The 18,265-nt window shown below is 43.3% G+C and overlaps 1 protein-coding gene across 1 annotated transcript; it reads right to left on the reverse strand.

The window, feature by feature from the left end:
• Positions 1-527: 527 nt before the first annotated feature.
• Positions 528-13,294, reverse strand: LOC135306548 (annexin A8-like). The gene is made up of 13 exons (XM_064430698.1): positions 13,156-13,294; positions 12,999-13,044; positions 9,612-9,702; positions 9,254-9,348; positions 8,066-8,179; positions 7,242-7,332; positions 6,621-6,700; positions 5,944-6,003; positions 5,356-5,449; positions 3,512-3,607; positions 3,207-3,265; positions 2,241-2,363; positions 528-928 (listed from the first exon to the last, which is right to left on the reverse strand). The coding sequence occupies exons 2-13, from the start codon at positions 13,017-13,019 to the stop codon at positions 872-874; spliced, it is 981 nt and encodes a 326-aa protein (XP_064286768.1). The 5' UTR covers positions 13,020-13,044; positions 13,156-13,294; the 3' UTR covers positions 528-871.
• Positions 13,295-18,265: the final 4,971 nt, after the last annotated feature.

Genomic DNA, 18,265 nt, shown 5'->3' on the forward strand with positions numbered 1-18,265 from the left:
CTCAGCCCCCTGGTGGTGCAGTCATGGAGGTTGGAGGCAATTTTGGAGGGAATCCACTGACTGCTGAGAAGTTACTATGACACCAGAAGCAGAAACAGGTCTGCTCCCATGGGCAGGGTATCCTGCGTTCACCAAAACCAAATCATCCATGCCAGTTTTAATTTCCCCGTGGTCTGACATTGACATGAGGACCTGAACTTGCTGCTCTTCCCCAACAGACAAGCAATAAGGAAATTAGGCACACAGCCTTCAACTTTCACATGCTTGCAGCCAGCTTGGCTCTGCCATTCACTGCTCCTTGGGGAGCTCCCTGTGAAGTTATCTAGATAAGGCTGCTAAACTACTGCCTCTGGCACTAAGTTCTCTGTTCTGACCCATGTCCTAAATCCTCATTAATATCTGGGACTCCTTACTGACCCATCCTTCAAGCATCAAACCACCCCACTCTACCAGCTGGTCCTGGTGAAGTCAGCATGGCTCAGGGCAGCCCAAACTTTGTAGGATTGTTCAGACTTGTGAAACAGCTCTTGAGGGTTTAAAAGAACCTTTAATTCCATGTCAAAGTGCCATCCTTCACCATGGGTTAAAATAGAAGGTAAATTTCAAAGAACAAAATGGAAACAAGAAATTAACATTCCCCCTTGCATTTGAAAAACTGCTTGGGAAGTGGATAGCACTCAATATGTAATGGGCATCCACCTCCTTCAGAGAGCTTTGGTTATCTCAGCCGTTAATTTGATCTTCTTTTCCCCCCCGCTTGGATCAATGGAAAGATTTTCTACAAGTGATTTTCTACAAGTACATTTTCAGACCCTTGTTCACTGTTAATCTTCTCTCTGTATCCTTTTCAACATCTTTCTCCTAGAGTCTGTCAGTCACTGCCACAGAGATTCATCAAGGCTGTCTTGTAATCGCCGCTGGTATCCTCCTGACAGGAGAAAATAGTAAAAAAAAGGTGAGTATGGAAGTTTCCTCTGCACACTCCAAGTGCTGATGTTGTCAGTCTGTGGAATATGCCCACACAGGAAAAGGACTTTGGAAAGAGCAAGTCAGACTTCAGCAGAGTTGCTGCCAGCTGACACACCATCAAAAGCGAACAGAGAAATGAGGCTTGTAGCTACCACCTGAAATAACATTCATCAAGTCCAGTTTTTTCCTTTGGAATGCAGGTGAGCAATTGATCAAGGTTCCGTCCCACAGAGCAGCACAAAGTCAGCACAAATGACAGCAAGCAAACCTGTTGTGTTTAGTTTTTTTTGTCCCTGGGTATTTATGTAGCACCTCTTCCCTACAGGAAGGTAAAGGCACTATAGCTAGCCCTGGCACATGGCATTTTTAAAAAAGCCACAAATGTGATCATTTTGATCTAGAAGCACTACACAAAATATTCACTAAGTAAAGAAAATTTCCTCCCTTTGAATGTTTTGTGGTGACAGGTGTAAAGCTAGTTCCACTTCTCAGAAGGAATGAATATTCTGTACAGACCCTTGAAGACTGATCATTAATCAACATGACAGACACTGACAGTGTCAATTATAAGAAGGCCCCTTCATTACAGAGCCTGACTTCCCATAGGGACTGCTAAGGACAGGGCTTTTGTGCCATTTACACAGGGGCAGAGGAATGTCCCAAAGTCCTGGGGACAAATGGTAAAAACCAGCATTTCAGCACTAACAGGGGAGGCACTTTCACTCCCAGCTACAATATGCCTTGACAAGGTTCAGTTTCTGAACCTATCTTATCACAGGGTAGACCAAGCTTTCACCTGGGATAAGGCAGAAAAAAATCCTCAAACAACAGGAAAAGGAAAAGGAACAAAATACCCCAGCATTATTTTGGCACATATGGATGGCACTGGCTTGAAGTAGTTAAGGATGGCAGAGAGAGAGAGAGGAGAATATGGCACAGCAGTGTGGGATAGGTATAACAGGAATGATTCATTTAATTTTGATTCATCTAGAACATCATGGATACAGAGACTGGTCCATGAAAATCTTAATGCAGTGTCTCCTTGGGTTTGCTTTGTCCAAGTCACGTAGAGAGAGAGCAGATGGTCTGCCTCACCCTTCAGACATATGTGTCTCTCAAGGACATGGCTGTTAACAGGCCTAGTGAAGGAGAGCCATGACCATAGCAGAAATGAAATTGTTACTGTCAACAACTGTGGAAGCATCCCACAGTGCTGGAAAGATTAGGAGTATATGCAATGGCTGAGAACATCATATCAAGATTCTGCTTACCAAAATCATACTGGAGAGAGTCTTTCCTGCAATACGCTTGAATTCAGGCTTTATAAGATTTAGGTCAACTTCACTTCGAGAAACAAGCACCCTTATCAGAGTCCCATCATCTGTGCCAGCCCCCTGGAAAAACAGATACAGCAGTCTGTGATGGTACTGAGTGTTCCTGGGATAAGTTGTGCAAACTAGTCCAGGGCAAGAGGAGTCAGCCTTCAGACGTCACTTGGCACTTCTTCTTTGGAACATCTGCATCTCTTTCTGGAGGGCCCATCCTCACACCCCTCCCAGGGGCCACTGCCAACACCACAAGCCCACCATGGAGGTGTGCACAAGTTTTGCACATGTCAAATGCAAAAGCAAATATGCTACAGAGGTGGGAGCTGGCACTGAATACAGAGTGTCCCTCTGCAGAATCTCCCAGGTAGTGTTTGACTTCAACTATATTGTTTAATCACTCACAGGAAAATTAAGATCACACTGATAACAAAACTGTTATCTCAGCTTTCCAAAAGGCTTGGAGAGCTGACATCTTGTACATACCAGTTAAGTATTACAGGGGCACAATCTGCAAACACTTTATGTGTCCCCATTTAAAACTCTCATTTTATACTGCCATTGAGAGGATTGCTTCCTAAAAAGAAAATACTGTCTTCCAGTCTGTTTAAATAGAAGGCAAGTCTTCACCATAAACAACCTTCTAGAAAAGCCTCTTTTGTCTGTGTTCCAGAAAGTGGGACTGGGCTCCTTGCAGACTCTTAAGCCAGAAAAGTCAGACTCCCTTGTTATCTTGAGCTTAAAGGGTACTTCCCTACTCAAGGTATTTGAAAGGATTCTGCTATTACTTGCAACAATTGCACTAAACCTGCTGAATTTCACCAAACCTTGGCTCTTCGAGTTTGAATTGGTAAAGCCAGGTTACAAGTTAAGTCTGTATGAAAACCAGTGTGTTGCAATGAAGAGTCTTACCTTTAAAGCATTGTACAGCCTCTCTGCAAAGTAACAACGGATGTTCCTGGTGCATTTCACTAGACATACAAAAAAGCTCAGTAAGAATCAATGGTAATTCCAGTCCAGGGCAGGAGGTGACTGAGATCCTTCATGCTTCCCTTTAATTCAGTGTGCTCCTGGAATCTGAGTTTATCTTATCCAGGAGGTACCCCTTACTTCATACCAGACACCTTTATAAAAGCAGATCCATCTAATATAAGTCAACTACTGCAGAAGAAAAGGCAGCAGACTCTGACAAAGCAAAGGGAAAGGTCATCACTTACCAATAGCCAGCATGGCATCCTCAAGTGAGCCACGAGTTTCACTCTTGATAGAGTCCTCTATGCTCTTACCAGCCAGTTTCTGGTATTCTTCAAACACTGTTTGAAACACAAAGAACTTACATCTTTTACCAAGTAACCCTCAAGGCATTTTGTGCCCAGTATTTACAGGCATTACTTGTGTGGCAATATGAACACACAGATCCTGCAAAAGCAATAGCCCCATTTGCACCAGCTTCAGGAGGCTTTAGTCAACATCAGAAATCAGCTACAAAGATGGATGTTAACATTTACAAAAAGCCAAACCATTCATGGTTCTTAATTCCCTGACTTCAGGTAATTTCTGTCACCTTAAGTTTTTGTGGAAATCTGACCCTTTATAGCTGTCTTTAACCAAGAAATACAGCAGACAACAAAGTTAGGCACACCTTTGGTCTTGCGGTTGTTGATGTCATTAGCTTCAGGAGCCAAGATAAAATCATCTTAAATGTAGGACTATCCAGTTCACAGCCCATGGACTTTAAAATGATGATACCATTTGGGGAAACTTATTTCAACCATAATTTAAAATAAAAACAACTGAGAAAAGATGAGCAAAATAGAGGTGCAGATTCCTCTAGATATTTGAGTCCCCACAGTAACAAAAGCTCAGCAACAGAGTCATTGCTCGCCTTATACACTTTGGATACTCCAAGGCTCAGAAACACATATATCTGTTTTAATTCCTAGCTTTCTAGGACTAACAAAGAAGGAAAACTGCTATGTAATGCAATAGACATCTTAAGAAACTTTGCTCAACATCCAAGATCATCAACACTCAAGACACTTTGGGGACATGGAATACAGAATAGACATGGATGGATACAAACTTCTCAACTCAAACTACTCTTTCTATTAGAAACAAATTTTAAAAGCTGCAATAATTACACTCAGATCTTAAAGACAAGTAGGTACGGGTAGCCATAGAAGGAATTGCTTAGTGCCATAGTAGGTTCAAAAGACTGGCTGCATTATCACAAGATGAAATTAAATTCTTAAAGACAAATACAGACAAATACTATAGAGACCACCTATTTTTGTTTGTCTTGTTTATTTTTTAAGTGACCTTGGGAGATTGAATTTGAAACACAAGGGGGAGCTGGTTTCCAGGGCATAGAAACAGCAGCAAAGAACCTCGGATTAGAAAAAGCTCAGGCATATCTAATTTATCTCTGGCTAAATATATCAGTTCAGGTCCACCTGATTCACACAGTTCTTGATATGCTTAGATTCAGCCAGCATTACAAAATCTGTTATGTCTCGAAAGCATTGAGACGACAAGGTTTGGGCTCTGCTGCATGGACAGTAGGGAGCTGAGGTCTCAGCTGGAGCAAGGCTTGTGTCTTCCCTCCCAGCAGCCTCTGATGCCCTCAAAAGGACCTGGGGCCAAAATGCAGATTGCACCCTGTGATTTTCCAGCACCTAATAACCAGCTGTTTTTGTAGTGATATTTCTTTTTCCCCAGAGGAACCCACATCCAAGGGGACGTGTATTTTCACCACTTAGGATGGTACTCAGTCACTCCTTGGATTTAAAAAAACAACTACTCAGATGTCATCACTGTATAGGGAGGGACTCCTGGAAAAGTCATTTGATTTTCAGCAGAACTAAATCTTCATAATCTTTCACAAAATCTGCTGGCAGCTTTTGGTTACTGGGTGACCAGGAATTAGAAAACAGGCTCAGGTGCTTATTTCTGACCACTCAGGTCTCTCAGCTATAGCCCTTCATCTTCTTCTTGGCTAAGGTAATTTTTGATTTTGGAGGCTTGGGAGTGTGGTGATGGTAATGTGGGCTCTGCTCCATACCTTTCATTAAGTGTGTGGCACTCCTTTTGCACAAGATGGTGATGAACTGTATCTCATCAGTGCCCCGTATCTTCTCTCCAGCAGCATAGAGAGTCTGTAATTTAGCACACAGTTGTTAGTGAGCTGTTCTGTGTGTGCAGCTGGTAAAGGAACAGAGTTTGGCTGAAGGCATGGCTAGAGTAAAGGGGTTTGGAGTAACTGAAACCACCGCGTGAAACAGAGTCTCCTAGAACTGCTGGTTATGAAAGCCTTTCTGTCTTCTAGACAAGTGGAACATCCCCTATCTCCATCCTTTCTACTCCTCCTGCAGCAGCCGGAACAGCCAACTTGAGGTTTCCTCCCTTTTCTCTGCTCTTCCACTCCACCATACCCATATCAAAAGCAGATGAGCCAAAGCTCAGGCCTCATCACTCCTCTTTGGAAAGGCAGAGCTCAACAGTGCAGGCAAAATTGAAGAACCCCAAGTTACTTAAAGACAACCCCACCCCAAATTATTGTGACTCCAACCCTCTGCTGACACTGAAGCACTCTGAAGTTCAAGAAACTGGGAATGCAGGCATATCAGTGATCTCAGGTATTTGAGAGTACCTCTGCATCCTGAAGAGCCAGGGCGGTGTCCACATAGAGGGTGGCATTGTCCCTCTCACCCTATGAGCAGAAAAAGAAGGGTAACAATTATGTCTCATGAAGATTCTTCCATAAATAAGGATGAGAGCATTCATTCTGATCAAAGATCAATTATCCTCTCAGCTATCTATTTCTGCAGAGTACTCAAGCACTGATAGCACTAATATTTCAGACAGCACAAGTGCTAACTCCTTCACTGAAAGGTGCTGAAATCAGTCATATGAAGCAGAGGAAAAAATTGTTTGGTTATTCTGCAGGAAAATTCCAAAAATGTGGTAGGGTAAATGCACTCAGCATTGAGGGCACAGACCCTGGAAAAGTGGTGAATCCTAGTGGAGTGGCACTGTTTTTTTAAGACCTTGTAGAGTACAGTGGCTTTACACACATGTGAAAGTGAGGTGTCTGTCTGTGGGAGAGCTGGCTGTAAGTTCCCAGCTCTCTTGCTGCTGCTGAGGGAGAGAGGTTTCCCTGCTTCAGTCCCATCGAAGCTGAAACAGATCCAGTCCAAGTGACATGGTTGTCTCTGCGCTTTATCTGGTGATCATGACTGTGCTGATTCTCTTATTGTATGTCGTCTCCAAAAAAGATGGGAAAAATATGAAGACCTTTATACCCTCATTTCTCTTTTCAAGCATTACCTGAAGAAGGCAAACCAGAATCTGCTCTAAGTAGCCACTTGTTTCTGATTTTATGTCTTGTTCCAGATCAGAACCGTATTCTGCCCAAGGGAAAGAGAAGGATGAGAGAAGGATTCGTTGTTTATTTAGGTGATACAGTCAAGATATTATCACTAACCCAAGCCCACACAATAGCCTGACACTGGGCAAGAGGGTCGTTAAAGAAAAAAAGCAGGGCTGAGATCAGCTCACACCCTCTGTGATGCCCAGATCAGCATTTGCATCCAGCTGAGTCACTAGCTCCCCTGATGCCCAAAATATTTACAAATACATATTTTATAAATTCCCATCTATTTAATGGGGAGAAAAGCCAAGTGCACAGCTACAGTTTTGTCTATGTTCTGTCAATACTCTGTACCCAAACTGAACCAAATTTGTAATTTGCTGACCCTTGGCTGCAGTTGGATGAAGACCTAGAAAGGGATTTTCAAATGATCTCAGCATAGCCATGTTCTGTTTGCCAGCTGAAAGAAGAGTTTATTGCTTTAAGAGTTAAATGCTTTTAGAAAAGCCATTTTCTTGCTGACAGTGCGCTGTTCCTGTTGTGCTCTGACCACGGAAATCTGAGCCTCAGGCACTTACCTTCTTTGTACGCCTTGATTATCTCCTTGATCTGTGCTTTTGTCCGAGATGCCAAGATCTCTATGATAACACTTTCCCTCGTTCCCACACCCTATAATAGAAAACACAGTGGAGAAATAAAGGTGGAGAAAGGCATCTAGTCATGGAGGATGATTTACTGCTAGAGAAGTATGGTGAAGGGAGGAGTTGGATGGCAGCACAGTCAGGCTGTGTGCTGAGCTGTAAGAAACCATCGTGATGAAAGCTGGAGACACAAAACTCATTAGGGTTGAACACAGTTTCTTCTACCAAGGTGCTTAATTTGTAAAGGATGATTTTATGTAACCCTACATTTCCTCAGTGCTTTTCTGGAGTCAGATCTTTGACAACAGACAGCATTAAAGGAATGCAGGGAGACCAGTGCTTGGCTACTCAGTCCATCTTTATACCATATTAACAGGCCACTCTGCATCTGAAACTTGTAAAGATACATTATCAATAGGTAGGATCCCAGCCCACCCCAGCCTGGCCCTTGCACCACCAAACCTTAAAGGTTTCATGGCCCAGCTGGGGCATCAGGGCAGCAGGTTTGGGTGTGAATTTAGTTTTGTTGTTGCCTTCCCAGGCTCTATGAGTCACATATGTACAGAAACTTTCTTACAGCCATAAATATTTAAGCAGCATTTTCCCCCAGAATATTAATAGTACAATTAAGTATTTCTCAAAGGCTACTGCTAATAACAAACTTAACCATTGAACAGTCCAGTTATTAACACTTGCACAATTACAGGAAATTAGCACTGTATTTGTGCTACTATTTAAATATCAGCATGCAATTTGCTTACCTTCATGGCATCATACAGCTCCTTGGCATCATACTTGTATGGGGGGTACATGAGAGCTACAATGAGCCTCTCAAAGTTGCCACTCAATTCAGACTTCAGGCTTTCAATCAGATCCTGTCAAATGTGCATCATCACATGGTTACATAAACAGACCCACAGGATCATTGCACATGCTGCTTCCATCCCCATGGCCCAAGTAAAGAAGCTGAATTATAGCATTATTGATAGTTCATTAAAAAAGGTCCTAAGACTGAAAAAGCACCTAACTCCAAAATGGGGTTTGTCTAGGTGCTTACACATTCCCTGTTTTCTTGATATTCGGGTTTTCTCAATAATTAATCCTGCAGCAAATCTTCCTCTGCCCTGCTTAACTCACTGAGCAGAACCAGGTAGCTGAAGGCCTTGCACTGGGCAAGGGGGTAGCTTCAGAGAGATTCCCAAAGCCTGCATATAAACTTGCACGCAGGACATTTGCAGAATCAGGACTGCAGTCTGCTTGAAGATGCACTTCAAACTTCCCTTTCACTATAATGCAGGTTTTCCTAGAGTACGACTTCTCTGTTTTAGTGGGATGCAAGCACTCTATTTATCCATTATTCCCTACCCACCACCCCCATATTTGCTTCCCTTTCTTAGGATTTTGCATGGCAGTCCCCTTTCCAGGCAGGCTGACACTAGGGCTGAGGGTATACAGTCTGTTGGTGAAAAGATTTTCCCAATAAAAGTAAGATTTTCTCAAAAAAACAGAGACAAAGGAAAACATAGTTGTCGATAACCATGGAATTTCCAAGCAAGTGTAATTAAGTAAGTCTTTAAACTGAACTTTTTTGACATTTAAAAAGGCCTGAAACAAACCAATATTTTACTCAACATGTCACTTAGACAAGTATCAATTTTTGTTACAGCTTCAAATCAATAAGAAGCTTCACTTCAAATTAAGACTGATTTTAAAAAAGCATTTCTGGTCAAAATGCATTTTAAAAAAAATTCAATCTTTAGGAGAAAAACATTTTTTCCTGGTCAAACATTAATTTTACACATTCATCACAGGCCTTATATATTAGTCTACTTATTTGCAGAAGGCCTGTGTATAGTTTGCATCATGCTTTCAGGATGAACTGTACGCCCATTTATTACATCCTGCATGCAGTAAACCAGTGATTGAATATGGCTTTGTTTTGGAAGAACCTTTCCAAACTGTGCTTTGAAGGATTTGGCAATCTCTTGACGCTGCAGATTGCTCCTCTTGGTTAGGACATCAATTATAGCTTGTTCATCCGTCCCTGTGGAAAGCAACAATAAATCATAAATACAGTGCACAGAATAAGCTGAGACTGGTCCAACATCCCAATCTGAATATTCAGACAACCTTCTCTGGTTCATTGCTTTTGTGCAGAAGTTTAAGTACATACTAAGGAAACTTTAATATTAGCTTTTCACAGTAAAAAAGAAGTGATATCTCTGAAAGCAAATTTCCTAAGGAATTCATTTCAACTTAGCAATTGTAAGACCATAGAATTTACATATATGGTTGGAGTCAACTCACCCAGCCCTTTCATGGCATTGTACAGAGTCTGAGCATCAGGTGCAGCATTAAAATGTAAAGCACCTGCCACGGACCTGCCCTCTGCTTCACTCTGAAAGAAGAAGAAAAATACTTTTCACCTCTACTTTCCATCAGATGGAGAAAATGTATTTGAAAAGTACATTAATGATATTTATTGCCTCCACATGGTGAAGTCACAGAAAATAGGAGACACTGGCCAGAAGTTTCTCAGAAGAGCAAAAAAGAGAACACAAGTTTCTCTCCAAACAGAACACAAGTTTCCTGTTCCCACCTGCCTGTACCAGCCTTTGCTGCTGGCAGGAACATGAAGTTCAGAGCATGGCTGAGAGTGCTGCAAGCACTGTGAGGTCGGGCAGTCTGGCAGACAATGCACAGACTGTAATAGACTGGACTTTCCTATTCACCCCTTAATTACAGTCCTTCATAGCATGGACGCTATTGTACCCTACTGCATTTCTCAGTGGGTTGGTGCAAGGTAGTTTTTAGACAGCTTTTTGAATTTCTGAAATTGTCTTGTTCTCACAGACCATTTTTTTCAGCAGCTACTGCTGCTGCACTTTTGCAGAGCTGGTTTCAAGAAGGGAGCATCGCCATTGGAAGGATTTGGGCCAAAAGACTACTTTGAAGGAAAAGATCCATCTGGAGGTATGCAGGTTTGATATTCTTCCCTGTACCGAGATACAACTACACAAGAATCCTCCTAACAAACCCCTGAGGTGCTGACAGTATCAGTCCCAGGGCGTAAAAGACACACTGAGACTTATTTTAGTCACCACACAGTAGTAGGGCTAGCAATCAGAATCCAGGCATAATTTAACAAAGCTGGTAGTCAAGGAACTGGCTTGAATATATTGCCACATCTGTCACAAGCTGGTTCTGTAAATAGGGGAGTATTTGGGTGGATAGGCATGAAGAATCATCATCACTTTATTACAATAATAGACACAATTTTCTCCTTCCCAGAAGCAAGGATATTTAAGTTGGAAACGACTATATTCTCATAAATTTGCCTTTAGAGGCAGGGTTAATATTAAACTAATGGTATCAGTATGACCTGATAAATATTTTAATGGGGATGGCTTCACAGTGAGATAAAAATCAGAGATTACAGATCAGAAGGAAGCATTAGGGTGGTCCCACCTGACTTACATAACATGGACCACCAAGTGCTGCCCATCAGCCTCCTGCTATGATGCAAATCCCTTCAGTTCTTACTTCCCATGTTAAAGAGAACCAGTGGATACAGCTGGCACGTTTGCATGGAGCACCAACAATGAGGAGTACTGAGAGAGGCAGCATGTTCAGCAATCAGCAAGACTTGGAAAAGTTTGCTTTACAGCCAGCACAGAGACACCCCTGCACTACCACACCTTGCTCCCAGCAGAAAGAGCAGCTGTGAAGCAAATGGTGTCAACAGGAAACCTCACAGGAGATGCAGCTCTGAATCCAAATGGTCACTGAGCAGCAAGTTTAAGGCTGAGAGAAGCTGTCACTGCAGAAAAAAGACAGTGACAGAGCAGGTGGCATTCCACCTCCAAGTTTGTCACTGGCCTAGAAGAATTTGGCTGAACTTGGGAGGACCATTTCAAGTATTCCTTTTCTGGCCCTCTGCCAAGATGGCCAGCACCACCACAGCTTCTCTGGGCAGCAGGTTAGACTCATCCATCTGAGTTTGCTTTGAAAAGCATGGTCAGTCCTCTCCAGCTGCATGCAAAGGCCCTGTGAAGAAACCCCCAAACATTCTGGACCCATGCCTGGTGACTCAGTGAAAGAGGGAGTACAAAGCTGAGCTTTCATTTGGAGGCAGTGGAAACAAGTTAAACAATGATCTTTTTTGGTACTAATTCCGATAAAAAGTTACAGCCCTTCCTGGCTCGAGTAGCACATTTGTGACTCACTCGTGCACCTCATTCTCTGTGCACATAGCTGTTGCAGCACAAGTACAATTGCACCAGCTTTTCAGAGAACCCCTGTTCACTTTGGTCTTGTTTCCCAGCTGAATTAATGCTACAACTCCCTAACTGAAACTACTCAAGGCGTTTGTGCTCATGTAAATATAAATAATTGGCATGAAAGCAGCAGAAGCAGTGTACCTTACAGCTGATGCTGTGAAAAGTTTTACCTATAAATGAAAGGAAGAAGGAATAAAAGTTTGACTTCCAAAATATTTTCAAACCTAAATGAAAGGCTTTTTCTTTAAAGCTGGAATCTGGGGACAGGTTTGGTTACTGTTTGCAATTTGTTCAGTCAATATTTTCTGAGAAAGTTTCACATTTTTTCATTCTTTTTGCTTTTGAACTGTATTTTTTATTTAAGGGTTTAGAAAACCAAAATTTTTCCCATCCTTCTTTGGACAGCTCATTTTCTTCTCATGCCTCCACCCCCTACAATACCAACTTGTACAAGATCACTGGAGTTTAAGGGCTTTTCTCCTTCTTTTCTTGCTCTAATTTACAAATTATTTCCAGCTTGGAGGTAGAAGAGAATAGGTAATCCAAAAGGAAAAAAAAATTAAGTGAGAGGTACTCCAAGCTCAGGAAAAACATTCATATTATTATACCAGACTTCCAAAGGAAATTGGGAGGCAGAGAAAACTCAGAAGGACGATTACAATTTGAATATTTCTGGAGAAAAAAAAAATATTTTGAGACCTGGGAGTAAACCTGGCCTCCCACAGAGGCTGATGGGGCAGCTGCCATGGCTGGCACATCACCAGGGCTACCTGCTGCCTGGTCTGAGCCAGACCCCAGGTGCTGCCTCAGCACACCCATGAACTTCTCCCCATCCTGCCACATTCCTCTCAAAGCCACAAGCATTTACAAGAGAACATACACAGCATTTCTGGCTCCTGGCAAAGAGACAGGCTGTTCAAGACACATTATTATTGCAATATTAAAAACCCACTGAAGATAGAAATTGTGGCTTGACCATATCTTTCTCTGTGACCACAGCCTGCCAGCACAACAGGGGACCAAAAATGGGGACAAGCCAGTGCCCTGAACTCACTGCCACAGGACAAGGGAGCAGACAAGGAGCTCGCAGCTTGCAGACTTTAGCTGTGTAACTTTGCTGTTGCATGGTACCATCTCCCCATGAACACAGGGAGATAAACACCCCCTGCACCTCTCTCAGTGAAGGATACAGTTAGGATCTGCTCCTCCTTCTATAGCCTGCAATCATATCAACAGCCTCCTTCATCAATGTTTTTGAAGTGCTGAATGCTATTTTACAGCCAGAAAAACAGTAAAAAGGTCTTGCTGATTTTTAAAGGAAACTGTTCATTCCCACACAGTGCCTGGTACAACTTATAAGTTACCTTATTATAGTGCCAAAAAACCTCAGAGTGTCAATATATCCTCTACTTACCCAGGCCTTCCACCATGCCATTGTGTCTCAGTAGCGTTTCCTGGGTCTGTTGGTGAAGAAAACCACACATATCACACCTCAAAGTTTGGGCATCTGAGATTTGAAGGGAGGCATAGGGAGGAGAGGGAGAAACAAAAGTTCTTTTCAATAAACTTACCACAAGAAAAATGGAATAACTGTACTCCTCTGGAGGCTCGTTCTCTCTGGAAGCCGCAGAATGTAACTGGCCTCTCGGGCACACGCAGGTATAAAGCATCCTTATCTACAAATTCCACAGGGCAACACCCTCCCACATGGCTCAACCTGTTTTTCACATATGATCTCACAGGGAGAAATCAAGTTGCTTAATAAACGAGGCTTCCCTTGTGAGGAGACCTAAATTCAACCTTGTTGACTCATTGTAATTTTTCCATTGCTTCTCCCAATACACGCCCTTCCCTGCTAACATTTTGGCCTCTGGCACAGATACAACATACAAATTACAACCAGGTAATTTCTCAGCATGAAAGAGACTAGATGAATTCAGCTATAACTGAATAAGCCATTCACTATTACCAATTCTTTCTATCTCTGCTAAGCTGGAACATTGCCAAACAGGACTCTAGAAACATAACATACCTTCCTTTACCTCCCTTCAAAAATTTACTTAAAAAACCTCAAAGCCAAACAACCAAAACATTACCAAACCAAACAAACCACATACCCAGCCAAACCCCACATCATCCATGTCCTACACCTTACAAAGGAGGTCCATAAAGCATCAGATTGTACAGACACTTAGGAGGTTCCCCCATCCTACATTTCCACAGCATGAGTCACAAGTGTTCTCTAGGGTAACGTAGGACCAACACATCTAAAGCTAACAAGTTTGAGTAATGACAACCCCAGCTAAGTGTCATAGGGCTTGCAGTAGCTGCTGTGACATGTTAAGGCTTAGGAGCTGAGTGCAAAACTTCTCTTTTTTCAAAAGAAATATAACTGAGTTGAACAGTTTCTCATACTTTAATTTGGTGAAATGTTTCTGTGAAATCATCTGAAATACCTTATGGTTGTAGCAATATTTTCCTGTCTAGACTTTTGTCAGAATCTACCCATGCCAGCATTTATTTATTTATTTGCAGTGGAAGGCTGCCCTGACAGAAACATTCCCACCAGCTGTATCTTACCACTTGCTATATAGGAGCTTTGTGCCCTCCACATTTACAGGCCCACGTGGGATGCTGGGTAAACACCAAACTATGGGCCTCTCTTATTTCTCTCCCACACACTGCTATTTCACTTAACTCAGCATGGCCCCTGATGGCCTGGGAAGTTGCCCTGGCTATTCCCAAGAGAATGAGCTGGGCCAGCTGCCCTTGCCTCTAACACATCCATCATATGGCGAGGGCAAGTTGGGAAGGAGGAACGGCATTGCCCTTGGTATAACAAACATGCTGCTGGGTCTGCACTGGCTTTGTTCCCACTCACATGTGAGGGGCAGGCTGACCAACAGCACACTGCAAGGACAGCTCATGAGTGGTCCTTCAGGCCTCCTCCTCCAGGGTTGGCAAGGTGCCTTTGCACCCAGGGTGCCTCTGCTTTTTTCTGGATCCCAGTATCTGCTGCCTACATACACATTTCCCTCTGTTGGGATAGAATTGGTCAGCTTGCCATGGAGATAAGCTTTCTTGAGGACTCCAAGGACAAAGAAGCCCTTCTAGGCAGAAAATCACAGAGCTACAGCAAACAGCCATAGGGCACAGAGGGCAGCAGAGACCAAACTAGACAGCAAATGGGAAAAAGTCCGAGGGGTCATTCTTGCCATCATAAACTAAAAAGGCTGTGAAGGGACAAACCAGGAGATTTTAATGCATAGAAACACTGTCCAGGTTTTAATCATTATGGACAGGTTAGGAAGGGCCTGAAACATGCTGCAAGACTCAGATCAAGGCTGCACAGATTTAATTTAGACCAGAGCAGTCGGCACTTGCAGGCTAGTGGAGCAGAAGGCAGTCCAGTACCCCTTTTGCTTGTGCAAACATAGTTAACCTGAGCAGCTGTAAACATGAACAGATTTGTCTTCATTGCAGGTCTTGTGCCCCCCTTAGCACTTGTGCCGTGTGAGAGAGCTTATCTGTGGGTCATGGACTTTACAACTGTGTACCAGAGACACAACAGCTGTTACAGCACCAGTAAGCAACGCAAGGCACAACCTCACACATAACTCAGTGATTACCCTCAGGAACATGCACCTCTTTAGAAAAGGCACAGAAGGTGATGCATGGAATCTCCCAAGCTCAGCTTTCTCACCCTGGCACTGCCCCCCAGCCCAGGGGCCATACCTGCATTTCAGCTACTACTCTGTTTTGGAAAGTGAACCCCAAATGCACAAACCAGACTGTCTAGAATCTCTGCTCAACATAATATTAAGGTGGTTAGAATTTGTCTCAAACAGTGACCGTGTGTGCTTGTACTGCAGTGTACTTGGTAACCCACAAAATGCAGCCTATCTGTGATCTGTCTGCAGGAGGAATGCCTGGGCTGTGGGTCAGTCACACCATGGCTGCAGACACCCACAGTGTGTCAGTACAGTGGCTCTTTCTCAGGCCTCATCCACCGGCCTCCTCCAGGCTTTCAGAGTCCCTACACCTGCTGACACACCCAGACAGCTGTCAGCCAGCAAGAGTGGGCAGCAACCTCCAGCAGAACAGCATCTTACACCATAATCAGCTTTGGGTTTGCATTTTTAAGCTATTCAGTTTAAATCAATTTTCAGCTAGACAAAATGCAGCAGGGACCAGTACACTTAGTTTTTCTTGACTCCGCCCTGGGACTTTCCAAACTTGAATCACTGACATTGGAGTTGCCCTGATATGTACTCAGCCAGCACAAAGGAAATAGAAAACACAATCAGGATTTTTAACAAAAAGGTACCAATAGCCTTAGAAAGATGCATGACTGACATCACTTCAAGAAACTCTTGCTACCATTTATCTCAGGCAGGTTTGTTGTATGTTGAATGACAGCAGTATAGAGGATGCTCTAATTTAGACTGAGGATGACTAAAGTTTTCTAGGGTATAGAGGCAGCCCCCTTTTCCATCTATGAGTTTGTGAAGTCTGGCCCTATGCCTGGAAAATTTCAGGCCAAGAGTTGATTTCTTTGGAACATGAAAGCTTGTGGAAACCAGGTTCTCAAATGCTCAGCAATTTCCTTTCATGGCTTTCACTTCTAATAAAATCTTTTCAAGACTAACAAAATAGCACAATCCATTGGGAATTTCATCCCAAAGTATGCATTTGTTTGATTTTTTTCAGCCAGGAACTTGGAAATCAAGTGGAATCATTGAGGAAAAGGCAGACCAAACACAGAGATATACTGTTGGGCAAAGCAATAATACTATAACCACATAAGTACTTAAATTTGAAGAGGGGCATAGCCTTTAGACCAAACAGGAGAGGGGTATTCTGCTACAAGGCTACAAAATGGATACCTTTCTCCAGCCCAGTCTGTAAGCAGAACCATGTAGAACTGGAGCTCTGATTAGGACCCAGTTTAGCAAATGTCAGAATTGTTTTTTTTAACATATAAAAGAAATGACCAAACTCATATAATATTGTGCTTTCCAGATCTGAACATTACCCTTACACAAGTCTTTTAGCTTTACACCCACTACTAACAGCACCTGGCCCTACCTTCCAGGGTCATAGCCCAGCCCCTTGCTGCAGCAGCTGCCATGCCTGCAGACAGGCTCACACTCTCACTGTGAAACCATGGGAGTTTCATCCTGCAGGTTTTAAGCCATTGTGTAAACAAGAGCAGAGACCAAGCACTACCTTCTGCTGCTTCATTTCCCTACACCTACCACCCCCCTGCCTCCGTTTCTTCCTTTTCTTCCTGTTAGCACTCTTAATGACCTCACCTGAAATCAGATCTCTAAATGGAGAGCTGTGTAAATTTGCCAGGAAGCATATCCAAACAAAGTTATTGTCTGTTTATGAATGAGGTGTCAGCTGGGTGGGGAAAGGGGTCAGATGGGGAAGGTAGCAGTTTAGAGCAAGGAGAGCATCTGTAATGCAAAAATAAAGCTCTTAGAGCCCTGCCAAAACTGTACTACTTGTCAGGTCACTACTCACCCTGCCATTTCTTCTGGTGCCCTTGAACCATACTTCACAGTGAAAATGACCCCAAAATAGGTTTACGTCCATTTGAAAATCATTATCACAATTTAATTTTTGAAGTTGCACTGCAAGCAGCTGTGAGCCAAGCATAAGAGAAATTTCATATTGCATATTGTGGGGCGTGTTCAATTACAGAAGGAACAAAAGGGTAAAAACTCAGGGCTAGATTCTCCTCAGCACCTCAGTGTCAGTGGTGCCTGTGCTGTGGAGTCTCTGCCCAGAGGTTAGTGAAGGGTGTGGACTTGGCTTTTCCCTGCAGCTTTGCTGCCCAGGGACACTCTGCTGCAGGTGGGAGAGTCAGGGCAAGGCACCAACACTTGCCCTGCCTCTGCTCTGGCACTGACTCTGGCTGAGCATTTTTCTGCTCATTCCTTTCTTAGCTAGTGCTGGTGCCAAGGAATTCCTCCCAGTTGCTCTAACAACCGTTCCCCACACAAAGCAGGCAATTGCTGTACTTGTTTAACCCCAAAGGCCAACAAAGTAAGCACTCTCTGAATCAAAATGGTCAAAGATAGCTCACTTGGGTCATGACAGATGCCAGGAGCTCGCATGCCAGCAGAGGGTGGTAGGCAGCATTCAGCAAGTCTTTGAATGCTTGGCTCTTTGGGAATTGGTTTTCGTGTGTTTCTTGATGGAAAAAGTACAGGTGCTTGTACACAATTAAAAGCAGTCCTGCTGTTTGAAATGACCCTGTGATGGAGACAGACTCACACAGAGCAACCTAAGAGAAAAATAAAAAAGAAAAATTTGCTCACATCCCTGGATGTGTCTGAGTCCAGCTGTTTGTAGCAAGGCAGCAACACACACTTCACTGCTGGCAGTCTCCCAGTTATTTATGTCAGAGCTGAGCAGCATCCATGGCCTTTTGGTTCATTTTGGTTCTCTTCCTAGTGCTGCAGAATTGCAGCACCCCACTCAAGTCAGTGTGCTCGTGCCAGTCACACAGGTAACACTGCAATAGGTATCCAGATCTCTCTTGAAGGATGCAGAAAAGGCACCTTAAAATCTTGCCAAAGGAAAACAAAAGCAAAGAGAAATGAAGTATTGCTTCCCTGTCCTGGGGCCATGGCTGCTGAGGCCAGCCCTGGCAGAGAGGTATCATGCACT

Source organism: Passer domesticus, chromosome 8, assembly GCF_036417665.1.
Source record: "Passer domesticus isolate bPasDom1 chromosome 8, bPasDom1.hap1, whole genome shotgun sequence".
Lineage (NCBI taxonomy): Eukaryota > Metazoa > Chordata > Aves > Passeriformes > Passeridae > Passer > Passer domesticus.

Bases quoted from the DNA above. Each gene is read 5' to 3' on its own strand.
- LOC135306548 (XM_064430698.1), bottom strand. From the start codon at position 13,019: ATGGCATGGTGGAAGGCCTGG. The intron at 9,349-9,611 runs GTGAGTTGACTC...TGCTTTCCACAG, and splicing joins CAATGCCATGAAAGGGCTGG to GGACGGATGAACAAGCTATA. The intron at 3,266-3,511 runs GTAAGTGATGAC...TTGTATGTCTAG, and splicing joins GGATGCCATGCTGGCTATTG to TGAAATGCACCAGGAACATC.